This window comes from Sebastes fasciatus, chromosome 12 (assembly GCF_043250625.1).
Source record: "Sebastes fasciatus isolate fSebFas1 chromosome 12, fSebFas1.pri, whole genome shotgun sequence".
Classification (NCBI taxonomy): domain Eukaryota; kingdom Metazoa; phylum Chordata; class Actinopteri; order Perciformes; family Sebastidae; genus Sebastes; species Sebastes fasciatus.
This window is the reverse complement of record NC_133806.1, coordinates 7,246,792-7,259,449: the sequence shown is the minus strand read 5'-3', so window position 1 is coordinate 7,259,449 and position 12,658 is coordinate 7,246,792. Positions and strand designations below refer to the sequence as shown.

General features: G+C 40.4%; 1 protein-coding gene across 6 annotated transcripts in view; it reads left to right on the top strand.

The window, feature by feature from the left end:
- dgkb (diacylglycerol kinase, beta) overlaps nucleotides 1-12,658 on the top strand; it is a 99,385-nt gene that overhangs the window by 48,457 nt on the left and 38,270 nt on the right. For all 6 annotated transcript variants that reach the window (XM_074652913.1, XM_074652909.1, XM_074652911.1 and 3 more), the window contains 7 exons: nucleotides 2,111-2,199; nucleotides 2,562-2,678; nucleotides 2,961-3,059; nucleotides 4,131-4,232; nucleotides 7,221-7,294; nucleotides 7,927-8,001; nucleotides 12,187-12,272. In XM_074652913.1, the coding sequence (XP_074509014.1) occupies nucleotides 2,111-2,199; nucleotides 2,562-2,678; nucleotides 2,961-3,059; nucleotides 4,131-4,232; nucleotides 7,221-7,294; nucleotides 7,927-8,001; nucleotides 12,187-12,272 (642 nt within the window). The remainder of the gene's footprint in view (nucleotides 1-2,110; nucleotides 2,200-2,561; nucleotides 2,679-2,960; nucleotides 3,060-4,130; nucleotides 4,233-7,220; nucleotides 7,295-7,926; nucleotides 8,002-12,186; nucleotides 12,273-12,658) is intronic.

The following is a 12,658-nucleotide window of genomic DNA, read 5'->3' as shown; positions in this document are numbered from 1 at the left end:
CAGCTGATTAAATGGTCGTTATCAGTCGTTATCATTACAATTCGAATGCGTCAGATGGGCCAAACTGCACCCGCTACGTTGTAAAAGTGAAGCGAAACTTAAAAACACCTTGTTCTACAGCGTTGCCAGAAGGGAAATGTTAAACTAGAGGTTTAAAATTATCGTATTTTGAGGAAAATTATCCTCAACCCGAGTCATAACCACAAGAACGAATAGGCGTAAATGTGTAATTTTACTAAACAGGTATTTAAACGACTTTTTGACAGCTTACAAATCTACTCACATCGTTTTTTTTGTTGTTGTTTTTTAAAGCAAGCTGACGTAGTTATGATGTTTGGAAGTGGGTATGTGTCCATCTGACATTTTTTGTAATAGCCTACTGTTTAATTACAAGACAGTGCAACTGGAAGCCTGTTCATATTCTGCATAAAAATAGTTAAGGCCATAAGCTAAGCTAATTAAATAAATAATTGGGCTTATTAGTGCATTCAAAGCATATATCTCGTGTAAACTCTCTTCAAATGAGCGTCGAGCAGCCGCGTGAGTCCTGTTAATCAACAGCAAAGTCTACACCAAGGATGATTGGCTGGAAAGAGGTCACTTGAGAAGAGATGCATAAACACAGATGTAGGATTCATCTGGAAATGAATTAAAAACAGACAGCACAGACTAAAACTTACTACGAATTGTAAGTGTCACAAAATGGTCAAATTATCACACATTATGAAACTTTTGATCGTACGTCGCACAGAGGGCATAATTATTGTGCAAATACGATTTTTATACATCTGGCAACATTGGCGCTCTAACACGTCGGAAAACTGAATGAAACTTTACATTTTGAATAGGGCTGTCAAAGTTAACACGATAATAACGTGTTAACGGAAATTTGTTTTAACGCCATTAATTTCTTTTAATGCTTTAACGCAATTATGATTTTTAGGTTGTGGCGGGCTCACTTTTTAAGCTAGAGTAATGATATTAATAACCGTGTCATACTAGCTTGTCGCCAAGGAGGCTAAATAATGCTTTAACTTATGCTACATTTTGGTGAGGAAAAACTGGCATAGCCATTTTCAAAGGGGTCCTTTGACCTCTGACCTCAAGATATATGAATGTAAATGGGTTCTATGGGTGCCCACGAGTCTCCCCTTTACAGACATGCCCACTTTATGATAATCACGTGCAGTTTGGGGCAAGTCATAGTCAAGTCGGCACACTGACACACTGACAGCTGTTGTTGCCTGTTGGGCTGCAGTTTGCCATGTTATGATTTGAGCATATTTTTTATGCTAAATGCAGTACCTGTGAGGGTTTCTGGATCAATATTTGTCATTGTTTTGTGTTATTAATTGATTTCGAAAAATAAATATATACATACATTTGCATAAAGCAAGCATATTTGCCCACTCCCATGTTGATAAGAGTATTGAATACTTGACAAATCTTACTTTAAGGTACATTTTGAACACATAAAAAATCTGCGATTAACTATGGACAATCATGCGATTAATCGTGATTGAATATTTTAATCGATTGATAGCCGTAGTTTTGAACACAAACAAAACAGGTTCTTTAGATTTAGGCAATAAAACCACTTTCACGTAATATTAGGAAAAAGGCTTAAGGCTTAAGATAACTAGAAAGTGAAACTTAATTTTGTGAAAACTAAGAAAAAAAAATGTTGTTGGTTTCACACGGAATGTGAATCCCTCAACCTGACTTCCGCCTCTGCTCCTGTCGGAATTACTACAGTCGCTAGAGAGCGGTGTTGTCTTCTTTTATTACTTCTTTCAGTGATCGACCATTTGAAACGATGATAAAACCTACTAGTGGGTGTAGCAGGCCCCGTCTGAACCACATCTATGAGAATGACAACCACTTATAATGCCTATTTAATGGGCTGATAACATCCGATCCAGTTGTCACAGAAGCTGTTTTTTCACAAAATATTGGCAACACCTTCAGTACAGCTTTCAGCAGCACATTACTCAAACCCCAGTGTATATCTTGTAACTGCATGAAAAGTCTGTTTTTTTGTCTCCTCTGTGTTCCATCTTTTCTTAGTTGAAAGTCTTCAATTGCATTTTTTCTTCTTCTTCTTCCCCAGTCTGCAAGTACACCGTCCACGAGCGCTGCGTGGCTCGCGCTCCGCCGTCTTGCATCAAAACCTATGTCAAGTCCAAGAAAAACACAGAGGTGCGTCCAATTGGAGTGTTTACCAGTCGGCACGCTTGGATCAGCGATGCTCCATGGGGCTTAGGATGAGGGCTCCTCTTCTTCTAATGGAATTAAAACAACTCAATCTGCTACTAAGCATTGCTAATTACCAGGACAAGCCTGGTTTAAAGACACAGACGGCATCATTTGTTTGGCCTTTCTAACTCTCTTATGCTGTGCTTTTTTCTCTCTCTCTCTCTCCTTCTTGCTTGTTTTCTTTCCGTCTTGCTTTCTTTGATTGTTGTGTCACTTGTGCCTTTGTATATATCTTGTTTTTCTGCACCATGTTTCTTTTCTCACTTCTTTCCCTCCCTGTATGCTGTCTCTCCCTCTCTCCGCAGGTAATGCATCATTTCTGGGTGGAAGGGAACTGCCCCACCAAGTGTGACAAGTGTCACAAAACCGTTAAGTGTTACCAGGGCCTGACTGGGCTCCACTGTGTGTGGTGTCAAATCACGGTAAGCCACCACCCGAGGAGAAGCAGCCACCTCCTCATTATATTCCCACTGCTTCTTGTTTTTTAGGGCTTGGTTTTAGCACCTCGGATACCTCACAAGTCATCCCGCCAATTTACACCCTGAAAACACTTGTTTGTGGTTGCAAGTTAATAGAAAATCAAACACAAGCAGAGACACATGTAATGCAAATAAATCCTGAGCATAGTACCTGAAAATGTACACTTCAACGTGTGCCGCTACTGACACACGTTTGCTGTTAATAACGGATGCCACCTCCTCCAGCTCCATAACAAGTGTGCCTCCCACGTGAAACCTGAGTGTGACTGCGGACCCCTGAAGGATCACATCCTGCCCCCCAGCTCCATCTGCCCCGTCGTCCTGGTAAGACTTCACTCCTCGCTGGTCAGCGGTCCCGTGGCTGAGTGAGGCTAACCTTGTTTGACACTGTGTTACTGAGAATGCAGTCATCAGCCTGTGTTCTCATACTGAGCTCTCAAATGGCAAAGCTTTATTTTTTTTCTACTAGATTATTTCCAAAATGGTACAAGTCTTTTTCAAAAGACTGCACCAAAAACTGTTAATTAAGTATCTCTAAAACACAGATTATCCATGTTGTGTAATTATTTCGATCTCGATGATAAGAGCTGCCTGATGTCGTATACGTAGATCAGGGAAAAGTTTCTTTACATTTTTTTAAACTGACATGACCCAAAAGTGTTTTTTTTCCAAAGTGCATGTTACAACCAGGGCCATAGCAGAAGTCTGTAATTCGTATTCATTATTTAGATTTATTGTATTTCATTTATTGGATTATAGCAGGTCAATTATATTTTCTGCAAGTTTTATTTAAACGGAGCAGAAAATCCTCTTAGTTAAACCCACCGTCTCTGAACTTTGTCTCTATTTTCCTTTTTTGTTTTACTATTTTCCTTTATGTTATTTCCAGGTAACTTTCTGGATTCATTAATTCTTAGGAAATTACAGCCCCATAAAACAAAGTGCTTTATTTTCTAACACGATGGTCTAAATGCTGTTTCAAAGCCTTCCTCACGCTGCCAGGAATGAAATTCGGTTGGAAAGATACTAAATCATTTATTTATTATTTATTTATTTGTTCATTTTTGTTCACCTGAAAGTCATCAGAAAAAAATACCAGCGCCATGACCTCAATGTCCTTAACGGTAGCCACAGCCCTGGTTACAACAATAAATACAATACAAACAACAACATCAAAAGGCTTGGACAAGTTACAAAAATAATTACATATATATATATACAGTTAAATGCATATACACATAGTTGAGTTTTCAGAATAAGCCAAATGAAGTAAAAGTAGGAAAAATATTTATTTAAAGTACCATAACTTCCTTTAAATTTGTCTTAGAAATCATACTAGTGATAATCACCTTTTTGGATCCTCTAACAACCTCGTTGTTTGACCTTTGACCCCAGGAAAGACAGTCGACGCTGAGGAAAGACTCAAGGTGCAGCCAGTCGAGCAGGGGGAAGATGCAGAGAGCCAACTCGGTCACAGTGGACGGCCAAGGCCTGCAGGTGAGTCTTTTTTTATTCTCCTGCTTTATTTGCACTGTTCTTACAGTATAGATTCACTATATCTGTCCCATACTGTATTGCTCCAATGTAACACACAGAGATCACTTAAATTTCATCCAACCAATATTGATCTAAATATGTTCTCAGGGATAATAAGGTGATATTGTGGTGGGGGAAAGAATTGTCAGAACTGGCAAGAAACACCTTTTACCATTTCCAAACCTTGAGATATGAAATGACAATGTAGGCAAATTTTTTTTCAAGATCAATATATAGAGCCTGGACATATTTTCACCAGACTGCGTCTCTTGTTTCTTATACGTTTATTAGTCACAACTTCCGTAGTAAGCCATAATAAGTAAGTAAGTAAACTTAAAACCGGAGTAATGAGATGCTTCACGGGTGAACAGAAGGTACCATAGAATACAACAATAATCTTAGGAACTGAGAAATAAAAGAAAATATAAAGAGACCAGAGAAAAAATGATAAAAAGGTTATAAAAATGCCCGTCTACTGTGTACAGGTGGGGTTTTAAAAGGTTTTTAAAATGTGGCACTGACTCAGCTGATCTGATACAGAGGAGGAGTAAAAATATGATCCACCTTTTTGTCTACAGCCTGAACTTTTAATAGTATGTGATTGTCAGATCTGAGGCGTCTTGGTGCAGAATAGAGGGTGTGTAAAGCGGAGCCAGAGCAGGTAGTGGTTTAAAGTGATTAACAGAATCCTACAATTTGAAATCTAAAACGAACAGGGAGGACTGGAGAGATTTGTTAGAGGCTTTGTTGCTGCATTCTGCACCAACCAGCAGCCTTAACATTTATTTTAAGAGAGTATTCATGCGTCAGACCTTTGTTTTGAAATGAACCTCTGCAGTTGGTCTTGGGATATATGATGGGACTGCTGGTAATGAGTATTATAGAGCAGAGCCCAGTCCGCCCCGATCCGCTCTAATATCTGTCAGCCAGCACGCTGGCGATGGAAACCTGCCGTTGTCTGTGGCGACTGCTCGTCTGCGCGTGGCTGGGAGAGAAATATGATGAATCATATCCCAGGCACATCCATCTATGCCTCTCGCCGGCTAACCAGCATAATAATCAAGATTATTATTTATAATTACAGGAAGTAATGGATCACTCTGGACAGGACAGGGAGCTCATTAATTCACCCTTGGCCTGCTGGGATAGCAGACAGGGGGAGTTAAGCGCTTCATCTGTGTCAGGGAGAGCACAGGGCGAGTTGTCGCGCGGAGGGCGATTCAAACGGGGGGCTGCTGGATTAGAGCTTGTTTATGTGGCGCTTTGTGAGTTCGGCCTCCGGCACCGCAGGTTCTGTCTGTCCACGGTTTCACCGCCGCTCAGAGAAAATCCTTTCCCACGTCACACGAGACAAACTGCCCTGCCAATTAGGAAGCGGTGACAAATATCTATTACGACTGAATTGTGAATCATGATTTATCAGGTTGAGAGTATTGATTGGCTGAGAGATAGATGGGTTGTTTTATTGTATATCCATGGCTGTCTGCTTACTGAAACCTGGCCTGCATCTAATATCATTTGCCACCATAACTTCTAAGAGAAACCTTAATATCTGCTACATTTTGGGGTAAAACTGGAGCAAAAGAGTGATATTATGTAGTTAGTTTTTTACAGTTTGCTTAATGTCAACAAATCCCATGAAATAACTAAAACCAACAATGAATTGATGTTGCAAAAAGTACTGTCTTTGTATCCAAAACCTGATATATCTTCTTCCTCTGTGCCATAGAGCAGCGTTTCCCAAATTGTTTTCGGGGAACCCACTTTTTTAAAAATGGCAAACTATCGCCACCCAATTCCCAATAGACCTTATCTATAGAACGAAAGAAGAGCAAATTTGTACGTAAATAAATGTTCCTTACAATTTTCACTGCCATTTCCGCATCACCTTATATTATCTGAAATAGGTAAATCAGCCATTTAGAAGAGAGATACGTTTGATAAATTACAGCCTTTCATAATAGATTATAAATAGGCTACAATTATCAGAATACAGAAACTCAGGCTCCCTCGTGTGGCCCAAAGGTGTACTGCAGATAGAATCTCAAAAGACGATGGAAGAAATTTTGCAAATTTATTTGGCGACCCTATTAAGGTCTCCTGCGACCAGTCTTTGGGAACGTCTGCTTTAGAGCTTTATTATTGACCAAAAACTATTAAAAACACATCATTGAGCCACTTGAGGCACTCAATGACATGCTCCTTCATTACCATGAACACGCGCACTGTAGTTTATTTTGACGCAACCCCACATACACCGTCCTGCTGCTGTAAATACTCACTAGAGCACTTAATGTGTATTAATCCGCCGCTGAAAATAGTCCCTCAACAAATGCACTAGTAACTCTTGTTTGAGTAACGTTTGATAAAAACTACAGTGCCAAGCTGTTTTAGGAAATTACTGAACCTTTTAATTAATAATAAAACTACATATTTGTGAGCTGTTTTTACTGCTATGTGTCTTCAGTAAGAATGACTGGACCTGGGCCTGAGTGCCACAGACAGGGTAGGGAAGTCAGAAGGTATTGACATACGGACTAACACATTGTTGGTTTTTGGTCTTTTCATTGGATCTTTTACTACATCAGCTGATAAAAAAAAAGAACATTTATGTGATTTATTTTCTGAAATTTTCCTGTAGAAATAAATTTTTTTAGGGACTTTATCACTGTTCTCCTTTTATAATTAGATATTATAATTAACACAAGATTAGATTTGGACTCAGGCGAAGAATTGGCGAGCGCCCACATTTTTGCCGTACCCAGGTACCACTTGTGCACCTCTACAGTGAAACAAGAAAACTATGAAATGAATCAGATGACTGGCATTGCTTGGAAGTGCCGTATATACTCGATAAAACGTCTGAGGGATATGGCTTGAAAGTGAATTCCTGTGAAGCATCCTGCAGTCTCCAAACACCAACGGTTTGTTTTGACATCTCCCATTCAGATCACAACAATAGAGGGCACTCATCCTCTGCTAGTGTTTGTCAATCCGAAGAGCGGGGGGAAGCAGGGAGAGAGGTAAGTACACAATCTGTCTCAACATGCTACAAGAGGCCTCTGAAGCGCCGCTCCTCAGCCGCAGAGGGAAGGCGGCAGCATGGCCTCTGGCTGCCAAGTGCTTTAGGCTTACTTAGTCAAATAAAAACACAATAATATTAACCTAAAGCGCCGACCACCTTCGCCGTCAGCTCATACCTCCCCCCCTCTCCTCTCCACAGACGCCCTCCTCACTGTCACGTCCCTGGCTGGTCCCCCTTCTTTAACCCAGGGCTAATTGGGTTATTACTGAAACATATTCATTCACTCCTTATTACGCCGGCCCTCATTTGTTTAAATTATGAGATCAAAATATGACTTCAGCCAGTTGATATAATGAAATTGAAATTAAAATGAATTAGTCTTTCTAATGGTTTCTCCTCAAGGGTATGTCTTTGGGTATGTCCCACCCCGCTGCCCAGTCCACTGCCTTGTCACGCTCTGATTGGACGCCGGCCTGCGTCGGCGCTTAGACGACAAAATCTGAAGCTTAAATCCACTTTTTTTAGGCGTAATCTGTGACATTTGAGTTGAATGTTTGCATTGTGAGTTCCTGTTTGTTGTCTTGATGTTTTCTGATCTCTCTCTCTCTCTCTACATATTCACTCCTGTAGGATCTACAGAAAGTTCCAGTATCTTCTGAACCCGAGACAAGTGTACAACCTGGCCAAGAATGGACCCATGCCAGGGTACGTAATGTGTGTTCAAACACGGAAAGATCACTCATTTTACAAGCCTGTCTTATAACAATAGTCAGGTGCACATATACATTAAAGCCATTTTGGTTTGCTGTAATCATCCTTCGTGTTCATACTGGTCATAAAGCAGTGTTGGAAGAAATACTTGAAAGTAGCAATACCGCTTTGTAAAAATACTCCGTTACAAGTAAAAGTTTTACATTAAAGTTTTCACTTCAGTAAAAGTATTAACAGCAAAATGTACTTTAAAGTATAAAGGAAAAGTAATTTTTGGGCATAATGTTCCCTTTCAGAGAGCTATATTATTATATATCATATCGGCAGTAGGCGATATGTTAATTTTTAACAGGGGGGACGGGACGTTCACCCGCGACTAGCGAACCGCCCCATGAACCACTCCGTCTGCTACTTCAGCACCGTGGACAGCGCCATGAATTTATCAATACACAGTATAGTTCGAATAGAATATTTTTTTTCTAAATACAGCATGTTTAAAATTTGTAAAACTAATACTTCTAAAATACATTACGGCATTTTCTATAACTGATTTAATTTATTTTTAAATGTAAAAAATGCACTCCAAAAAAACATTTTGTATGTTGCAATTTTTTTTTGGTGTCAAGATGAAAAATATTGTTTAAAAATTCTAAATTAATCTTAAAATATTAATATTTTGACACAGAATACAATCCTACTAACATCAAGTTGCATTTTTAAATACTTAATTACGACAATTGTTGTAAACATCAAAATAGAAAAGAAGGAAAGAGAGACAAATCATACAGTATCTGCTAATGATCTTCTGTTTACAAACAGGCTGTTGTTGCTCACATATAATAACCCCCATCACATGCAAGAGAGGCCTTTTGATATTAGACCCTTCACTCGCTTCCCTCACGCAGCACAGACACAAATGAGGTGAGTTCACACATAACGAATCCTGGAGACGACGGTATCATGCTGTAGCCTCAGACGAGCGGCGGCTCCATATGCATAAGCCTGTATGTGAACGGAGAGCCGGCGACACAGATGACTGACGGATGGAGAGGGGTGACACACTCACCATACCACATGTGATCACGCATACAGACGAGGAGCTCTCTGCAGGCAGTAGGTGCAGGCGGCATCGGGTTTCTTATGGTTCACATCTGTGATTAACAAAATGAATGGATCATTTACATGCATAAGGCTCCTTCGCCACTTTGGTGCTACATAACATACAGGAATGCCTCTCCGCCGTGCCGCCACCTTGTTTGGCTTTGATTAGATCTGAAAACAGACTCTTTGTGGCTTATAAAAAATAAATACACAGCGGCACACGCAGGGTGCAAAAAAACCTCCACGAGGTTTCCGACTGTCTGTGCGAGAAGCTGGCACAGCTCTCAACGCCACAGATTGTGCCAACGCAGCTCCCAAGTTTTTTGGGGGCTGACCTTGCGTCCACTGTTTTTTTCTCTCGTCTCTTGATGTCCCTGCACGTGGCCTGAAACATGGCCTGCATCCCTTTCTGGAGCTGAACCCAGAGCTGCTCCTCAGAGCTGACAGCATCCCAAATGACCTTGCCCCGCTGTAACCTCGTTAATATTCAGTCAGGTGTACGCACCGCCGCACACATTAGAGAGGTGAGCGGTCACCGTTGGACACTGCAGGCCGAAGCAGCCGCACACGCTGCTGTCAATTAGCTGCCTCGCTAATGCAATCACAGCAAATTAAGTGTTTGTTTCTTGGTATTTAAATATCCCCAAAGTTGCCTTTCATGTTCGCGGCCGTCTGTTTTGCGTCTAATATGGTTTGTGGTCCCAGTTGGAGAGTAATTGAGCGAATCATTTACCCGCCATACGAGGCTCGGAGGCTGGCTCATTCAGTTAGGGCTTTGTTATTGTGAAGGAACGGAAGAAGTTGGACTGAACATTGCCTGTCATGATCCAATTAGCCCTCCAACAGGCAGGCTAGCTCGCCGAATGAATAATTGTCAATGCGACATGTGTTATTTTGTGGGATTAGAGGGGGTTTGCAGTGAAGCAGCGGGCTCAAAGATATGATCTGTTATGTGAACACTTAACACTTGCTTTTATTGTCAGGAGAAAAGCTGATATGTCTTTAATACTGTAAACCTTAATTTCCTCTTTGAACACCAGAATTATTTTTAGAGCAGGAATAAAAGAAGGACTCATTCCTTGTCATGAAATGACATATATGACATGAGAGAGAATAACAAGTACAATAATTTGAAAAGGAAGTGGGAACACTTAAGAATGATGGTAATGCAGCACAGAATTTATTCCATAAAGTGACACTTCTGCAACAACGTGCCTTCTTCAGAGATTAAAAGAGTAATTTTAACTTTTTTATTACTTTCAGAGCAGCCAGATTTACAAAATAAAATCTAATGGAATGAAGATATATAGTACGTTGAATAAAAATATAAATAATTCATATAATTATACAAAATTAGTGCCCTAATGTTTGATTTGACGTAGATGATCCTGGGGGGCACTTTAACAGCTCAAAAACATCCTTAGATTTTGTTTTATCAGCTTGATACTTTATGGGTTTTCCTTATTTTATGGATATTGCTTATAAACAGACATGGACTCCACTACTCCTCTGAAGCTATGCTGTGGTATCTGGCACCAAGCCGTCAGTAGCAGATCCTTCAAGTCCTATAAGTTGCGAGGTGGGGCCTCCGTGGATCGGACTTGTTTGTCCATCACATCCCACAGATGCTCGATTGGATTGAGATCTGGAGAATTTGGAGGCCAAGTCAACACCTCGAACTCGTTGCCATCCACATGATGTAAAAGAAAAGGTGATTCACCTTCTTCCATTGCTCCGTGGTCCAGTTCTGATGCTCACGTGCCCATTGTAGGCGCTTTTGGTGGTGGTCAGCATGGGCACCCTGACCGGTCTGCGGCTACGCAGCCCCATACGCAACAAACTGCGATGCAATGTGTGTTCTGACATCTTTCTATCGGAACCAGGGTTAACTTTTTCAGCAATTCGAGCTACAGTAGCTCTTCTATTGGATCGGACAACACGGGCTAGCCTTCGCTCCCTTGCTTTTCCTTCCTTGGACCACTTTCGGTAGGTCCTGACCACTGCAGACCGGGAACATCCCACAATAGCTGCAGTTTTGGAGATGCTCTGACCCAGACGTCTAGCCATCACAATTTGGCCCTTGTCAAAGTCGCTCACATCTTTACGCTGGCCCATTTTTTCTGCTTCCAACACGTCAACTTCAAGGACAAAATGTTCACTTGCTGCCTGATATATCCCACCCACTGCCAGGTGCCATTGTAACGAGATAATCAATGTTATCCACTTAACCTGTCAGTGGTCATAATGTTATGGCTGATCAGTGTATATTTGTTCATGCGTGACCCATATAACATATAAATCATGAGATATTTCCTTATTTGGGATAATAACAATTAGGGGTGTAAGAAAATACACTTGAGTATTGCAATATTATGTTTTGTGATACTCTATTAATTCTCAAAAACACTGTATTGATGCAAAGATTTGTGACAGTGATTCATTTTGTGTTGTGAATAAAACCCCTGGCCGCTAGATAGATGAATACAATGGAGCCTCGTCTTTATACTATGATAGGTTTTCTAAAATTAGATTTTAAAAATGGCGATATATATCGCCTTGCTTACAGGATCGCAATTTATCGCAATATATTGAGTTGTCCCAATAACAATGCTTTTATGGTCATTTCTGTATTTTGTCACCTTCATCAGATGTGTAGGGTCAGATTGTGGCAAAGAGAAGAATTATCCCCTCAATGCTTCTCTACTGTACATTTAGGGTCTTAATAAGGTCAGAAGATTTTGCAATATTATTATTATTACTACAAACACAGCTGTGTGTGTCTGTGTGACTCCAAACAATGAGGAAGTAAAGCAAATGTCAACAAAACAGAAGGGTTAATCCTTCACCCTTATATCAACGGTACATTTTGGAGTTAATTTCCGCTACTACTGATAGTAGCTCAACATAAAGCTAAACATTAAAAGTGTTCACCAGAGCGATGGAAATTTGTAAATAAGCACAGCACATTTTTAAGTCGATAACTTATCTTTCAATATACGGTTAAACAGTAAAATCCACAGTGCAAAACAACTCTGTAGTATGGCAGTAATGTGCAGAGCGGACTGTGTTTGTTTGCAGGCTGAACTTCTTCAGAGATGTTGCTGATTTCAGAGTGCTGGCCTGCGGAGGGGACGGCACCGTGGGCTGGATCCTGGACTTCATAGGTACAGAATATATTATACATTTCATAATATATAATAAGAATCTGGTCCCATTAATTATTTTACACATTACAAACTCTCAAACCTCCAGAGGTGCTTTAGTATATAGACTCTTACTGTCTTTCATTGCTGATAGCGTACAACACAGTAGAACTTAAACACTCCATTTCCTTTTTTTTGGCAAAATTGCATTTGTTTTTATTAGTTTTCAAAGCCAGCAGCAGCTCTTGTTGTTCAGCCTGAAATGGTAAAGCGTACTTTATGGTTCGTATATAAACACTTTCATTACGTCCGAGCCTGCGTATTCAAGGGTGGTAAAGTGGGATGATTACGTGAGTTGGAAAACAACATACAAGTCATCATTTGAGGGGGGAAAAAAACCACCTGGC